General features: G+C 33.2%; 2 protein-coding genes across 6 annotated transcripts; one reads left to right on the forward strand and one right to left on the reverse strand.

Annotated features, from left to right (window-relative positions):
• The first annotated feature begins 4 nt into the window (after positions 1-4).
• On the forward strand, positions 5-15,889 carry LOC133785482 (iron-sulfur protein required for NADH dehydrogenase, mitochondrial). Of its 4 annotated transcripts, XR_009871422.1 has the most exons (10): positions 5-207; positions 339-459; positions 817-939; positions 1,481-1,578; positions 1,738-1,864; positions 2,202-2,287; positions 2,446-2,571; positions 2,666-2,845; positions 12,750-12,800; positions 13,462-13,683. XR_009871422.1 is itself a non-coding variant. In XM_062224719.1 (9 exons), exons 1-8 carry the CDS (start codon positions 181-183, stop codon positions 2,834-2,836), a joined length of 879 nt encoding a protein of 292 aa, XP_062080703.1. In that variant the 5' UTR covers positions 5-180; the 3' UTR covers positions 2,837-2,845; positions 15,872-15,889. The 4 variants fall into 4 exon arrangements, 3 of the variants coding, with proteins under 3 accessions (XP_062080703.1, XP_062080696.1, XP_062080707.1); XM_062224719.1 differs by lacking the exons at positions 12,750-12,800; positions 13,462-13,683 and adding an exon at positions 15,872-15,889; XM_062224712.1 differs by lacking the exons at positions 12,750-12,800; positions 13,462-13,683 and having other exon boundaries at positions 2,666-3,000.
• On the reverse strand, positions 3,350-6,480 carry LOC133785469 (uncharacterized). Of its 2 annotated transcripts, XM_062224706.1 has the most exons (3): positions 6,013-6,480; positions 4,402-5,803; positions 3,350-4,307 (listed from the first exon to the last, which is right to left on the reverse strand). In XM_062224706.1, the coding sequence occupies exons 2-3, from the start codon at positions 5,461-5,463 to the stop codon at positions 3,429-3,431; spliced, it is 1,941 nt and encodes a 646-aa protein (XP_062080690.1). In that variant the 5' UTR covers positions 5,464-5,803; positions 6,013-6,480; the 3' UTR covers positions 3,350-3,428. The 2 variants fall into 2 exon arrangements, with proteins under 2 accessions (XP_062080690.1, XP_062080686.1); XM_062224702.1 differs by having other exon boundaries at positions 4,402-6,480.
• Positions 15,890-18,003: the final 2,114 nt, after the last annotated feature.

Here is an 18,003-nt window from a genome sequence, read left to right on the forward strand (position 1 = left end):
TCCGATGTGGGACTAAAAATCGTAGAAAACTTGAACGCATCATCAAAACACCAAACGCATTCAGTTTTTAGCTTTGGGTTTTTGTTGAGGTTTTACGAAGAAGAAGAAGCTACTGCGACTGCGAGTATTCTGTTCTTCACTCTAGTCCCTGTGATTGTGGATCTTTTTTTGGGCTCCGAGATGAAGGAGCTTCTGAGGTCCTTCGCTGTAAGTGTTTTGTGCTTGAGATTGTAGTTTCGTCGCATCTTGTAAGCTTTTTCCCTTTGCCTCTATTCGGTTTGGCTGCGAAAGTTGATTCTTTTATGTTGTTGCGTTCGATGGGTAATGTGTATTTGAAGAGGCTCGGAGGTGTTAGGAGTTATCAGGGGACAAGAAGTAAGGAGCTTAAAATTGATGGAATTAAGCATGCTATAGCCGTTGCTTCTGGTAAAGGCGGTGTTGGCAAGTCCACCACTGCCGGTAATTTGGCGTTTTTTTCTTCCTGACTCTTTTCTTTTTAATTATTTTCATTTGTTGATTTTTTTTAAAATTTTTTTTTGAAGAATTTCAGGATATGGGTTCTTGTTTAAATTGTAATTCGTGAATGATTTCTGTACTGTTAGGGACTTGTCTACTTACATGACATGAGCCGAAAGATAAATAATCGTGACAAGTTGGGTAATTTGACGATAACTATAGGTTCTCAAAATAGTATTTTGTGGTGATATGAGCTCATTGCCTTGTGTATTTCACAGCTTTAAATGAGGGCCCTGCTAAATTTTTGTAAGTTTTCCTACTATGGCAATTAGATTTCTGCATATTGGTGGTTTTTTGCAGTTAATTTGGCTGTTACACTTGCCAACAAGTGTCATTTGAAAGTTGGCTTGCTTGATGCTGATATTTATGGACCAAATGTTCCCATCATGATGAAGCTCGATAGAAAACCGGAAGTAACTGAAGGTGTTTTTTTTTCACTAAGTTCTCCATAGTAATTCCCAATTTCATGCTCAGTTTGAATTTTGTTCTAAGTTGGTATTATTATGCATTGACTATTTGTGTTAGAATTGGACTAGAGAAGTTAGCTGAGTGATTTCTTTTCAACTCAAATATCATAAAGATTTTTTTCTTCTATTTTTTTAGTTATTTGCTAGTAATTAGATCCCAGCTTTCTGAGAACAATTTACCTGTTTAGATGTTGGTAACATATACTTGCATTTAGACTCCTATTATCTCCCACTTCTACCCAGTTTTATTTTTCTGCCCTTTCAGTTATTTCTGTCCCCGCTGCTTAAACTAAGCAAAACAAGCCTCTATTGGAAATAGAGAAACTTATACATGTGAGCTACTCTTTTGTCTATCAACTCATTTCTATATGAATTTAACCTCTTGGTCCTTGGTATTTTTGTCTTGATAATATCACTAGCTCAAGTGGGTGCTTGTTATGGTAGTTCATAGGTACTTTTTTTGGAAACAATCTATCCTAAATTTCTTCCTTTCGCAGATAAGAAAATGATTCCACTTGAGAACTATGGAGTTAAGTGTATGTCAATCGGACTTCTTGTTGAAAAGGATGCCCCACTCGTCTGGAGAGGTCCTATGGTATGTTTTTGCATCATTCTAGTCTTAGAATTGTCTCTTTATTCTCTTGCTTGTTTTCTGTTGAGTACTGTTTTTTTGTACTTATCGAAGAAGACCAACAGTATGTTTTCTCAGAAGACTCTTAACGTTTTTATAGAACTTTAATGTCATCTCTTATAGGTATCGAGTGCTCTTGAAAAAATGACAAGGGGGGTTGAGTGGGGAAGTCTTGATATTCTTGTAGTGGATATGCCCCCTGGCACTGGTGATACTCAGATAACTTTATCACAAAGGCTTCAACTGTCAGGTAATTATAGAAACTATGCTCAAATAAGCTATCTCGTGATAATTTATCGAATATCCCCAAAGTGAAGTTTAGGCAAAGTCCTTTATTGAAAGCTCAGGATCATATATTGTGCTTCAAAGTCTTGGGTAGCTCAAGTTTATAATAAATATACACCTTGTAATTTTGCATGCATACAAGCTGATAGAATTATCAATTATGAGTTATTCCTATTCCTGCCTCAACTTGTGCTACTAAAATAAAGTCAGGCTTTGGGCATGCATCTATTTTTCAATTTATATATTATTTTGGTTGTACGAGTTTTCTTTGTTTGTTAAAACTTTAAGCGCCTCACTGGCAGGTGCACTGATTGTTTCAACACCTCAGGATGTTGCATTAATGGATGCTCGTAGAGGAGTTAACATGTTCTCTAAAGTTCAAGTTCCAGTACGATTATTTCTCTTTACATTATTTTAAAGTTGCATGCTAATTAGTTCTTATCTTATGAACCACCTTCTTCCCCTCCTGCTTTGCATATATACTTTAGATGATAAGAATATGCTTCCATTAAAGATGTTTTTAATCAAACTCTAATTACTTTGTAGATTTTGGGGCTAATAGAGAATATGAGCTGCTTTAAGTGCCCACATTGCAGTGAACCCTCGTTCATTTTTGGAAAGCATGGTACTCGGAAAACAGCTGACGAGATGGGACTGGAGTTTCTTGGCGAGGTATGCTAAATCATTAAATATCTTCAGTTGTGATCAAGATTTTGGTTGAGCTCATTAGTTTTGGTCTGATCCGTTTGTGTTTGAATGATGTTAGATACCATTGGAACCAGCAATCAGAGAAGGCTGTGATGAAGGTGTTCCCTTAGTAATATCAGCACCCAATTCTGCCGTCTCTAAAGCGTATGTGGATCTGGCCCATAAAGTTGTCAACAAACTTGAGAAAATGTCTAATGAAGAACAAACTCAACCAGAGATTCGACTGTGATTTTGCATGGTATACTTCTGAATATGATTAGACAGCAATGCTTACACATGTCTTTGGTTTTGCTCATATATTTTCTCTTTCATCTTTCATACTTATAAAGTAACCCTGCTGAGTATGTTTGAACTGTTAGCTGATAACCCATTCTTTTGTGGGGTTTGAGTTGAGGTGTGGAGAAGCAGGAAATGAGGGGATACCTCTATTTGTTAGAAATATTGTGCTCAAAGTCATCGAGTAACGAGTAAATTGGATTCTTGGAGGAAAAGCATAGCTGATTATGACCATATAGAATAAAAGGGGCACATATTAGAAATAATGAAAGCATTGTCTATCATTACTTTTTAGTTAGGTGAATGAAGCAAGAGTACTTGCTTGCCCCCACCCTAGATGCTAGCTCAAGGTCAAGGGTGGTGGGTTATGAAATAAAGGTAGGAGAAGAAAAAGAGAATAAAATACTTTGGATCAAAACAATTCCAAAGAAAGAAGATGAAGATGAAAACAGGTGGTTTCCAAAAAGAAGCAAATAAAATGCTTTTTATTCAATATCTAGAATAATAACTCATATTCAATAGTGGATAGTGCTAGACAAAGATGACTAGAATAGCAAATCTTTACATGCACTCTTCCACTTCGATGTAGAAGCCAAATTCAAACAATCCTCCATGAACTCGGACTTTGGTAGAGACTTGTTATTATACTCCTCACTTTTTTCCAATCTCAACTCTTCCTTTTTTATCTCTTGTTTTAGCTCTGCCATCCTTTTCTTTATTATTGTGGGAATTTCAGCTTCAAGTCGTTTTGCTTGATTACCCAAGAAAGAACGTACGAGCTTTTTCAGATGAGTAATTGCAAAATTAATTCTAAAGCCATTTCTTTGTACGAAAGTCAAGTGGTAATACCATTTTTGAAGATGTTCTTTGGTGATGGCTCCAACCAAAATACTGCACATTTCTTTTAAGACCTTACATAAAATGAAATACGCTATGTGCCTCCTGCTTTCAGATTTTGTACTATGAGAACCAACATCTCCATACTTATCAAGCAATATATTCAGAACAAGTGCTAAAGTAAATGGTATCTTATGACCTTTGACGGTTACAATCTTCAATCCCAAATCGCCTGATTCTAATTCCATTGTTGTATTCCGGTAGAACTCAAAAAGGTCGTTCCAGAATTCATCAAAATTCTTGGTGGTAAAGCGAGAAAGTTGTACAATCCAATCAATATCTTTAGTGTCAACCTTTTCTTCCGAGTGTCCCTTTAACTCTGATGGCGCCTCATTCCATTTGTAATAGCTCTTCAAAGCCTTGTCCATTTGTAACAAATCTTTCAAGGTTATGGGAGATTTTCCTTGCTCTTCTTCCACTATATCTACAAATTCAACGTTTCCTTTTCGCATCATCAGTTTCCAAATATCTTCTCCTAAATTGTTCAGCTCCACGTCTTTGAGGTCTCCTGTTAGTGTTTTTATGATCTATTCACATTCAACAGTTAAATATACATAATTAAAATAATGAAATAACTGTAGTGACACATATAATTCTTGTAACTATCAACAACATGCTGACCTCGTTGGTGAGACAATGTATGTGTGCTATAAACTTGCACGGTTCACAATAATAAACGCGTATTCGAGGATCTCTCTGCGCTTCACAAATATCACAATAATAATCTTCTGAATCGTCTTCAGCGATCAAATCAACAAGAATGAGAGGATGAATGTGAAACTCATATTTGATTGTGAAAGGCAATGGTCCACAAAGTAAGTGGGCTCTGAAGTTGCACTCCAAACAATAAGTTACACAAGAAGAGGTGCGAGAAAGTTCTTTGCTCTGAGAGACATCTGGTCGTTTACCATAGCAATCATTGATGCTGCACTGATTATTAATAGGAATTATGTTGTCCAAGTAACAAAGAAGGTGTGGGTGATTACCAAACCTAATACTTGCACTCGTTTTGGTTGCACTGCATTTCAAGCATAGCTGAAAACTACACTTTCCACAGTTGTAACTGAAACACGTATCGAAGCTTTTCTTACAGACTGTGCATTCAAACCCAAAGTATTGCATGTGAAGGGAAAGAGGGTCGTGATCCAAATGAAAAGGATATTGAATTTGTTTGGGAGACTCGGCACATGATTCATGAATGAAACACTTACATTCTGTGCAACCATAAGCACGGTCACTAGAGTTTATCATTGATCGGCATCCAAAGCAATCGGCTGCGTATTTGTTGTCCTCATTTATGAGTAGTGACATTGGATGATGATGAGTAGAGTGTGTAATGGGGACCAGTTTTGCGCATTCCAAATGTAAGCTAAGGTCGCAATCAGTACATAAGTACATGGGAGAATTTGTGAAATATGTGTTGCAAGAATGGCAAAATCTGTATTCATGAATTGATAAGGTGAGAGGGTGGGAAGGGTGAAAGGAGTGGTGAATGATCTTTTGTGGCAATTGGGCACATGATTTGTGGAGGTAATATTGGCATGTATCGCAGCTATAGAAAGGAGCTGATGCAATGATAGAGCGATCACAAATGTCACATTTAATGGACTCGTTGATTATTGTGTTCTTGCCATCCTTTAACACCAAAGGATGCATCCCATGTCTAAAGTGTTGGATCTCCATTTTCAATTCGATCGCCAAAGAAATACTATAAGGGGTGTTTGGTATGAGGTTTAGGATTGAGTGAGTAGAGTTAGAAGGAATTTAGATTAAGAGAATGTGAAACTCAAGTGTTTAAAGGGATTAAGATTAGCTTCAAATCAAGCTAAAAAATGAGACTCACTTGGAAACAGAAACTCTCAAGCCATTAAAAATAAATTTACCAAACATAGGTAAGATTTGGCATTCTTATTCCCACCAAATCAAACTCTTATACCAAACACTCTTAAAATGATAGTACAGAGATGCACGTAGTCCTTTGTGATTCAATCCGACTTTCTAGCTCTGATTTAAACATAGGTATCTGATTTAAACATAGGTAAGTAAAAAGAATGATCAATTAAGACATTATAACAACAAAATTATCGTATTGTACATTGTATAACAGTTAAGATACAAAACGAAACAAATTAAAACCTCAAAATAGGTTTAATGCAATATACTAGTACTACATCGAAGGAGATCTGTGAAATCATAATTACTACAAAACAAAGAGATAGGGAGAGTACTTACATGTATGCTGAGGAGAATAAGGAAGAAGAAAGAGAGGCTGGTCAGGCGCCAAATTCAAAGTAAAAATTAAAGAGAGATGTCAAGTGAGAGGAATATTGAAGTGTGGATATAAAGATAAGAGCCCTTGATTTTGTATAGATTGATGAGGATACATATATGTTTATATAATGTATCTATAAAAGTAACTGAGAAACAGAAAGATCAACTAAGGGCAAAAGAAAAAGAAAAAGAAAAAGAAAAAGAATCTTGTTTTTTTTTTTTGAACAACAAGATTGTTTAAAATAAGAAGTGAAGCATAATTTACATAATAGTTTATACTTTTTTGGATCATGTATTTTGTAAAGTAGTTTAAATAGACTCCTAAACTTGAGTTTAATCAAAAAAATTTGAACTAAAATCACTAATAATTCACCATACTAACAATTCATAACAAAAACACAATCATTTTGCCGAACAACTTTATTGTCATATTCAATTTTTTTCATCAAAATTAAGTTTAAGAGTATTAATTTGAATCATTTTACAAAACACAATGTTAAAAAAAGTATAAACTATTTAAATCTTTATATAATAAAAATGTGTGTTTAATGAAAATTGTTGCTTTCGGTTAAATTTAACACTTTTCTTTATTGTTTTTAAAGTCATCTAAATAAAGTAACTAACTTTAAAAAAAAAAAAATCATCTAAATAAGGTAAATAAATTGAAAAAATAATAATAAATGAGCCATTATAATTTTCATCACATATTTTAAAATTTCATATTAAATTATTTAAATTACTCTATTAATTATATTTTCAAAACTATAAAGGAAAAATATATATGTGCTTAAATTTATTCTTTTCATTCTTTTATTAATTATTTATTTTGTCATTTAACGTATTTTGTATATCTAAACATCTATGTAATAGTGAAATAACACATAAATCTACATATTTCTTATTTTTTTTATTTAGTTTAATTAATGAGAAATTACTTATTTTACTTGCTCTAGCCATTAATTAAATAATATATTTTTTGTTAGCTTTAAAATTTTTTAAAATAAATAATTAAAATATGCTCAAATAAACTTTTTAAATTAATATTTTTAATTTAGAAATTTTGAATATTTTATTATGTGGAAATTCATAAGTATTTTTTCTAAAAGAAAATTAGAAAATAGTATTTAACTTTAAAATTATAATGCACCATATATAATACATAAATCAAAACATAGAAAATACCAAAATTTAAATTATTATGAACACTAAATTTCAAACTAAAAAACAACATCAAATAATTTACTTTTTAAGCACACACAAATAATCTAAAATATATATAATTTGCAAAAAGAAAAAACACACACAAATGAATTCATAAATATTAATGCTATGAATATTTTTTTAATATTTATTTTAGATTTTGTTTAGTTGTCTTAGTTTTAGACTTCAAAATTGCTAAATAAATACACAAAAAATCTTATTTAATTACTATAAAATTTATAATTTTAAAATATTAAATAAATTATGCAACTTAGTAGTTTTATTATGCAATTAAATAAAAAAACAATAAAGTAATGTAAATGAAATAATAAAACTACCTTGTGCATGTAGCTTTTTGATAATTTATTCAATTTTGGTTGTAAATAAGTTTATTATATTGTAAAAAATGTACCATTAACAATGAAAAAATATACAACTATTTTAATATTTGCATTTTGTCAATCACACTTTTTTTATCTACTAGATACAAGCAACATACAATGCACATTTACTTAATTTTATTTATAAAATTTATTAATTATTTTTATTAAATTTGTATATTATCATTTAAATTTCAAATAAATAAACACTATTATATATTATATATAAAAGAATAACATAATTATATTAAATGAAAAAAAAATTAAAAGAATTAATGTTATCTACATATTTTTATATAATAAAAAATATATAAATTAAATTATAATTGCATTACATACTTCCACCACTAATAAAGATACTAAACCCAATCAATTTAAGTATTGCCACCGTGGCCACGCAAGGTAGGTTATTACAATTTTTTAGATGCAGGAAAATAAAATTTTAAAAGAAAAATTAAATTCATTCTAGAAATAAGCGAGCAAGGTATTACAATTTAGACATGCATGTTTATGTGACATTTTTCTCCTCAATAAATAATCATGCATTATGATTTATGTACGTATATATTTATGAGAAAGTAATATTTGAGTACATTATTCTTCACAAATTTTATTACAACAAAAATGGCAATGTACCATTCAAAGCATTTTAAAAGTAAATTAGTAATTTTCGATTACTAGTGAGTGAATTTTATTCTTAGTTGTATATGATGATAAAGCATAAATATATCATATATTTTATAAAAAAAGAAAAAGAAAAGAAAGAAAAGCATTAAATTGAAAGGAAAAGAAAAAAAGAAAAAAAAAAAGCTGGGAATCGACAAGAAAACAAAATTCTTAGCTTGTTTTCAAAGAAATTTTTTCAACAAAAAAAAAAAGCAAAAGATAAAGATAAACAAGACAAAATTTCTTAGCTTTCTTTTGAAAATATATATTTATATAATAAACAAATTCAAAGAAAAATAAAAGTGAAGAGCAGATTAGAAAATAAAATTCTTAGCTTGTTTTCGTAGAATTTTTTTTTTTTTTAAAAAGGACAAACTTAAACGGGAAGATAAAAGTACAATAAACAACGTACCTTTTTTAAGCTATTCTTTCAAAAAAAAAAAAAGCATAAATATTTATAGGTTTTGAGATGTAGCACGTATATATGTACTAGCTGCAAATAATGTGCAATTTATGTTTGTTTAGTTTTATTAAATTTATATGATTGTTATATAATAAATTTTAAATAAATAAACAATATTATATATAATAAAATGGCATACATATGTTAAAAGAAAAATTAACTAAAATATTGTTTATGATTTAAAATAATAATATGATAACATTTTAGAACACAAATAACTATCATATTTAAGGTACAAAATATTTATGATGATATTCAAATCACACATCAATAATTAGATAAAAACTTGCTTATTCTTGATAAAAGAAAATTGTTATTCTAATTTCTTATGTAGTTACACAGTTTTACAATTTGTATACACACCACACTTATATATAATGTATTTATAATATTTTTTGTTGTTTAATATGAATATGTATTTATATAAGTTAGATTACGTAATTAAAAAATATGTTTTTTTAAAATATAAATAATAAAAATTAAGATTGTGTACTGTATATTATTGCAATAATGTCTTATTAGCAAATTTGGGACACTACAACTATCTCCTCCTTACAGAAATTTTGTCCTCGAAATTTACCTGAATAACTCAAGATATTGATCCCGCATATCAGTCTCAAGCTCCCAAGTTGCATCTTCTACTTTGATGTTCCTCCACAGTACTTTTACTAAGGCAATGGTCTTGTTTCGCAAGACTTTATCTTTTCGGTCTAGAATTTGAATCGGCTTCTCCTCATAAGACAAATCTTGATCCAGCTCCAGGTTTTCATATCTCAACACATGCATAGAATCTTATACGTACTTTGTTGGTATTAAATAATCAAATCAAAGGTACGCAGTAGAATATATTAACTCATTTTAATAAATATTAATACCAACTATGATCATACACATATATAAATATTAAATCACATACAAATAGAGTAGAGATTACCTCTTGTAGCCTATCAAGTGTCCTTGAGTGTTTTTGTATAAATCAACTAACTTCCTATCCAGTACTCTGAGATCTCACACCCTGATCTTCCAGACCAATCCTCAAACATACAAGGACGTGTGTAGGCACGTAGGATTCAAAATATCGATTTATGTGACTCTTTAGATGTACTCAACACATGAGTTTTAGAAGGTTTTTGACAAAGATAAGGTTTAGAATAGTTTTCAGGTTTAGAGAAAACTATCGCTTTTTAGAGAGAGTCTGATCATTCATTCTCCTTCATATGAGTATTACGTATATCAGATTTATAAAGATATTTAATCTAATTAAATAGTCTTTATTTAATTAAAATATAATTCAGATTAAAACTGGTTAGATATTTTCATTTAATTATCTATTTAAATCATATTTAAAAAGAATAATTAAATAACTCATTAAACAAATTTATTTGAAATTCAAAATTCAAATCCCAGGATAAAAATATCTGATGCTAGGCGCCACACACTGTACTAATTTTTACAGTGTGTGTCGTCCAACTCTATTAGGGTTGCCCTAATTTTCTCATTTGTTTATTTAATCAACTTTTAATTTAAGACAAGATATTTATTCCAACATAAATATGAGTTAATTCAAAATTAATTTTATCTTAAAATATCAGTTTTAAATTAAATAAATAAATATCATATTATAAATAATAATTTATTATTATCTCTCTTTATATTAATCTAAGCAAGATTAATATTAATTTTAACCTATAGTTTTTCAAAATAAAAACTATATAGTTAAATAATTAATTAATTCACAATTAATCAATTACCCATAATTATCAAATAATTATTTTCTTGCCTTGGAAAATTAATTCATTTGCAATTTAGTCATTTTTTTTAACAAATCTTTCTTTTGACATCCTTCCCCTTGACAGTGTAGGACATAGGTGATCTGGGGACCATGGGCCTATAATAGGAAACTCCAATAAACCAGATTATTAATTAAACGCTTTAATCTAATAATCTTATTTATTAATTTCATGATTACTCCACTATAAATATGGAATTGCAGTATAAGTATTTATAGAATTATATTTGCAGAGTTTTCTCTAGTAGTCCATTGATATAATCAATATATGTAGTTTTGTCCTCCATTGTTGGTTCATTAATTAGAGCAGGTCAAAATTACTGTTTTACCCTTCTAATTACCTATTGATCCTTAAGTACCATTAATTCACTAGCGAATAATTAATCTATAATCTAATTATAGATTTGAGCTCAATAACTATTCAATTCCAGAATCAACCCTTAAGGGAACCAATATTCGATCCGTTAAGAAAGCATGGATTCCATTATTGTAATTCATGTTCCCAGTCATCCATGATATTGAATCTCCAAAACAAAAGTCATTAACCTCATTATTCTAAGAGACCTTAACGAATGAATCAAAAGATCCAATAAACGTAAACTGGAGTTCATGAATAATTAGGATTTAGACTAATTTACAAATGATCATCTATTATGACAATAATTAAATTTTTACGTCAAACGACAAGTTTATTAAGATAATTAATTCTCATCGGTCGTGTCATATATAATCTCTATTATATACAGCACATTTACTAAGATATCTATCCACATCAATAATTTGAATCTAGATTACTTGCATCTCATGTAATATCCGTCTTTTCGTTTCATGGGTATATTGGTAACTTTGTCTGTGAGGGCAATTTGATAATTTAATACACTTGAGGAGTATTTTTGTAATTTTGAGAAATTACGAATATGTATATGTGATATTATATCAGTGTAAGATATTTTACGTTGGAAAATACTGAAACTGCTCAAGATATGTGTTAAAGTGACGAATCATGATTTCCTTCAAGTGCTAGGGGTCTTATTGTCAAGAATTGTTGAAAGAGGGGTCATAATTGAGCAAATATAACTTATGGGGAATAAATTAATTATGGATTATGAAAACTAATAGTTTAAGTGGAGAATTACTAAAATGGGTTTAGTGATATTGTTAGAATGACTTATGTCAAGGGTAGGATGGTAATTTGGCGATAATGAGTCATTATAAATAGAAAGTGAGAGATTGAGATTAGGATTAGGGTTAGACTCACAATTTGAATATGGTGGTTGCTCAACACATGATCAAAGGAGAGAACTCTCTCTCACTCTCACTCCCACTCTCTAGACTAGGGTTCAAGATCTAAGGAAGAAGAAGGATAAGAGTCGCTTCATATGCGTATGGATCACTAGGCCCTCATGTGGAGGCTCAATTAGGATGCTTTTGGAGGATATTTTTGTGGCTTAGGTTTCTCCACATGATCTTGGTAAGAACTTTTCACACTTTTTAAGTTTCTTTGATTGTTCTTGAATGTTTGGGTTATGTTAATGGTGGTTTTGATTAGAAAGCATGATAGGTTGGGTTGATTGGTTTATATGCATGTTAGAGACTATGGTATCAATCTATAATTATTATAAACATGTTAGGGATGAATTAATGATGATGTAAGGTTTGGTTTTGTGATATATGTTCATAGCTTGTGGAAGAAGAAGTTCTATTCATAAGATTTTTTAGGGTTATGGAGTTAGGGGCTTCTCATAAATTTTTGGTATTTATTTATCTATAAAACTTATATGATGATATAGAGGGATTTGAGATGAGAAAAACTCAAAAAGAATCATCAAAATCAGATTTATATTGAAGGAGTTATGACATTTCGAAGTTTGGTCGGCGTCTGATTTTTGAATTAGCGCCTAGGCGCCCAGAGTGCCCAGAATGCCCAGAATTTGGGAAAATTATAGGCCACGTTGCTAAATGCTAGGGTTGCGAAGCTTGACTGCGACGGGGTCGTTTTTGGTTGTATTTAGGCCGTTTTGAAGCCGCTTCATATAGGGTTCATTGGGGACTTCCTCCTTAACTTCTTGGACACATTTTTAGGACTTTCCTAAGGACAATATAAGGTTGATTGGGTCTTAGGAAGGGTAAGGTTTGGTTCATGACCTTTGATTTGAATTATGAGTCTCTAAATGATATATGTTGTATGTTTTGGATTTAGGGCTCGACAACACACTTGAAGGGAGGTGATTGCGTCGCTGCTGGACCTAAGGTAAGAAGAGTGGACACATGCACGTAGGGTGTACGCTCGACGTACTTAAGTGTGATAAACTTTGTATGCTTTGAATTTTACTATGAATTATGTCAGGAATTATGTTGTGAACTTTGCTTAGAATTATGCTATGAACCATGATATGAATTATGTTACGAGTTATATTAGGAATTATGTTATGGGTTGTGCTGTGAGGTATGTTATAGGTTATGAATGTTATGTGTGATTGTGTTATACGTTATGAAAATGTATGTTTACGTTACGATAAATTTCATGCTTACGTTATAATAAAATGCATGCTTACGTTTCTCGTGCTTGGTTGCACACTTAACCAGATTAGCACTGGTTTATGGCCGAAATGACACCGGTAATAATGTTATGATTGTTTTGTGATATGTTATGATTGTTGTATGTTATGTTATGCTATGGTATGGTATGTAAAGTTATGCTACTAGAATGGTACGACACAATATGAATTATTGTTGAACGTTATAATGTATGTAAGGGTATAAGTTAGGAGTAGTATAAGTTTTAGGTTGTGATTATATGAATTAATTTATGTCTATGTTTGTGTTTTTTAACTCATATTGTTGGGCTTGTAGATTATGTCCTATATAGCTCTTCTTGCTGGGCGTTACCTCACAGGTACTATGTGTTGCAGGTAAAGGCATAAGCGTAGTTGATGAGGCGATGGGTTGGATCAGGCTTAATCAGATGTGTGCATGTCGTGATTGGTTGACCTGGGGGTCAAGGGTTGTTACTAATGTATTATTATTTTAAAGGTCTTTAACCTTTAGTTTATGTTGTGTCTAAAACGTGTATTTTTACTTACATCGTGCATGTAAAACATGTTTTATTTTAAATATCGAGATCTCAACTTGCATGTTTTGTAAAAGGTGTTAATTCATGTTTGTGTCAATAAAAGTTTTGTTTTTCTTAAAGACATTCATGTAAATATTAATTTACTTAAATATGGAGTATTTAGTAAATTAATGGGTTTTAAGTTGGGTCGTTACATCTCGTATGCTTAGCAAACTGTAACGTCCCAAATTACCTAATAAGGCTTAGGGCATTGATTAGATGGTCAGGATGGAAAATTATATAAATTACATGTTTACATGTTTTATATGCGTGTAAATATGTGATTATGTGAATTATAATATTATATGACTTGATATACATGTTTAGGTGTATTATTTAAACATGTGTGTCTGTTTCTTATTAGAATGACAATTTTCGTAATTTGGTCTGTTATGGATATATTTGGCATATATGTGATATATGTGTGAGACCACATTATTATGTGAATATATTTAGGTTAGTCACAACGGGATCAAATTTTGACTCGGTGTGAGTTAATGGGTATATTGGGTATTTAGTACATTATCGAGATATTGGGTAATTTGAATGATTATTTGATGTTATATTGGGGGTTAGTGAGATCAGGAGGAAATTCTAGGAATTTGACTATTTTACCCTTGGGGGCATTTTTGGGATCCCAAGCATTGGGATTTATTTGAGGTTACTTAAGCTTGAAGTAACCTGTCAGAAAGAAAATACGTTCAAAAATACTTTTCTCACTCTCCCGTTATTCTTTATTACCGTTTGTCGCATTTCAAAGGAAACTCGAGTTTTAGAACTCAGATTCAAGCAAGGATCGAGTCATAGAAATTCCAGGAAATATTTGAAACTTATTAACCGGAGGATTTAGCGAGAAACGATATAATCAGAGGTAATTTAAGCTTTGAATTTTCGAGTTTCCGTTTCCTAAAGTTTTGTAAGTTTTGAATTGGAATCTTAGTTTTGATGAGTTTTTGAGTTGCTTGAAGCTTGAGTTTTGATGGTTTTGGGCCATTGAAATGATTGAGAACTTTGTTTTTGGGATTTGGATATGTTTGGATATGTTTATGGAGTGTTTTGAAATGGGAAAAATGAAGGTTTTTGGTTGAGTTCTAGGTCGGGTTGTGGCCTTGTTCTTGGGCACCGCAGCCCAAGCTTAACGAAGAAGAGAACATGGTTGATGGGCATTAGGGCCACGGCGTGAGGCGCAGGCAGAAAAGGGCAGGGGCCTCTGTCTGGAGGCGGGCCGCGGCTCAGGGGTGTGGGGCCGCGACGCTTAAGGGGAAAGTTGGCCTTAGGGAGGTTTTGGGTGTGGGATCTCAAACCTAAGGGCTCGGGGTCAATTCTACTACCCAGTTTAGTAGGATTCGACGTCCTGGAGGCTAGGACTCGGTCCGGAAGCCTTTATTTACTCATTATTGATGGGATTCTATACTTGGTTGAGACTAGGTTATCGCTAGGGGCTCAGGATCAGAATCGTGCTCGAGGGTCGTTCTTATTTTACATTATACTCGGACCTGAGGTAAGAAAACTGCACCCATTATGTGACATACGTGATTAGGGCTTGGCCCGAATACTGAATATGGTTTTGATTGGGCATTGGCCCCTGTAAATGCGCATGATTATGATTATGCCTGTGATTATTGATGAAGCATGTTGAGTTCACTATATATGGATGTTTGTTATATGATGAATGCCTGTTAAGCATTATATACTTGAGAAAAGCATTGACTTATTAATCAAGGACGACAATAGCGCTGAGCTCTGATCATAAAGCATTGACTTATGAGTCAAGGGCGGCAATAGCTCACTGAGCTTTGGTCGATATGATTGGATCTAATCAGGAGTGCATTACACGCTTGTTCGACCCAATGGTCGTAGGAAACTAAAGTGTCAGGTACACTAGGTCAGCTCCAAGGCTGGTTATGCAGAGGATAGGGCAACGAGCCCCAAGGTGACTTATTAGTCCCAGATCCTAGGGCGCTGAGACCCCAGTGTGACTTATTAGTCATGTGCTTGGGTATTGGGCCCTGATATAATTATGTTAATCATTTGTTTAGGGCATTTGGTCCCATATGACATTGTAGTCATTTATATGAATGGTATGCATGCATGAGTAATGTTATTACTGTTGGGCATGCTAGATATGCATCTGAATCTATATATATTGTTCATGCACTTGCATTAAGTTTTCTTGCTGAGCCTTGGCTCATGGGTGCTACGTGGTGCAGGTAAAGGGAAAGGAAAGCTGGACCAGCCATGAGTTGGAGAGCTTAGGTGGCGATGTGTACATATGTGATCGCTTGCTTGACCACCACGACCAAGGTTTCTCAAAGGAACTAGGATGTAACCCTATTTTGCCGCTTAGGTCAGCGGGTTATAACTTTTGAGTTGTAATGACCATTTTGGAACTGTAAACAACTTTGTAAACATTATTATGAGATCCCATGTACAATTTAATGTTTTTAATGAAATGTCAATTTCTTTTAACCGAAATTTTTAACCTTGGACGAGTAATTACATTTAGATGCACGTTTATGGCCTAATGTCTCATTTAGCGAATTAAGCATGATTTAAACACACACAGTGTAACGGTCTTGGCTACCCAGGGCGTTGCACAAACCGTACTAGTAACCGTTCATTAAAGATTCCATACTTTAATATGTTACTGACTATTTTATTCATTATATATGATCTTAATTCTCTCGTACTAATACAAGATCATATTTTCATAAATGAATAGGGAATTTTCTTGATATTATTATATAATTAATTTAGACAATAATTATAACATTCAAATATAATATAAAATTGTACTTTTATTTAAAATCAATAAAATGTCTTTACATGCTTTTAAGGCATTAATCCTAACATACTTCCGGAGCATGGACACATGAAATACGTTGTGAACCCCTGATAAAGCTTGAGGCATAGCCAATCTATAAGCTGCCTCTCCAACCCGTTCCAGAATCTCAAAGGGGCCAACAAACTGAGGGTTTAACTTGCCTTTTACTCCAAATCACTTAACTCTTCTCAAATGAGCAACTCTGAGGAACGCATGATCACCGAATTGAAACTCTACACTCCTGAGTAACTCTTCTTTCGACTATGGGAAGCGAGCATCCAAGCTTTAATTTTTTCAATCGCCTCATTGGTTCTCTAAACAACCTCAGGACCTAAGTACTTCCTTTCACCCATCTCATCCCAATGGATGGGCAATCTGCACTTCCTCCCATACAACATCTCATACGGAGCCACTCTGATAGTTGCATAATAGCTGTTATTATACGAAAACTCGATCAAAGGGAGATACTTACTCCAAGATTCCCCCAAAATCTAGCACACAGGCCCATAACATATCCTTTAATATCTAAATTATCCTCTCAGATTGTGACGCCCCACATCATTATGGCTGCTTTCTGGAATGACGACTGGCCCTACAAACCAACACAAGTCTTTCCAGCGTGCTTTGTCCTCTCTCGCACACTTCCTGGGAAAACTTCCCAGGAGGTCATCCATCCCTAGATTACTTCAGGCCAAGCACGCTTAACTTTGGAGTTCTCAAGTGATGGGCTACCGAAAAGAAGATGCATCTTCCTGATATAGGTAGTACCCATCAATCCATTTAAGCCCTCTTCAACTGTGTAGTCCCATACCTACACAGTCTTAGAATCATTACACTTGACCTTCCCCAGGCACTGTGGAATTGCACAGCTTACCCGGTCTTTCCCCTTATGGATCACGGGATTCTGACTGTCACAATCACCCCCCCTTACGGGTCCGACGTCCCCGTCGGCCACACTTCCGGCTGAGTCAAGGCTCTGATACCATTTGTGACGCCCCACATCACTATGGCTGCTTTCTGGAATGACGACTGGCCCTACAAACCAACACAAATCTTTCCAGCGTGCTTTGTCCTCACTCGCACACTTCCTGGGAAAACTTCCCAGGAGGTCACCCATCCCTAGATTACTCCAGGCCAAGCACGCTTAACTTTGGAGTTCTCAAGTGATGGGCTACCGAAAAAAAGATGCATCTTCCTGATATAGGTAGTACCCATCAATCCATTTAAGCCCTCTTCAACTGTGTAGTCTCATACCTACACAGTCTTAGAATCATTACACTTGACCTTCCCCTGGCGGTGTAGGATTGCACAGCTTACCCGGTCTTTCCCCTTACGGATCACGGGATTCTGACTGTCACACAGATTGTCCATCCGTCTAAGGATGATAGGCGGTACTAAACTACAACTGTGTGCCCATAGCCTGCTACAGGCTCTCCCAAAACTTAGAGGTGAAGGTGGGGTCCCTGTCGAACACTATTGACCTCAGAGCCCCACGAAGTCGCACAATTTCCTTCACAA

The sequence above is a fragment of the Humulus lupulus genome, chromosome 1 (genome assembly GCF_963169125.1).
Source record: "Humulus lupulus chromosome 1, drHumLupu1.1, whole genome shotgun sequence".
Taxonomy (NCBI): Eukaryota; Viridiplantae; Streptophyta; class Magnoliopsida; order Rosales; family Cannabaceae; genus Humulus; species Humulus lupulus.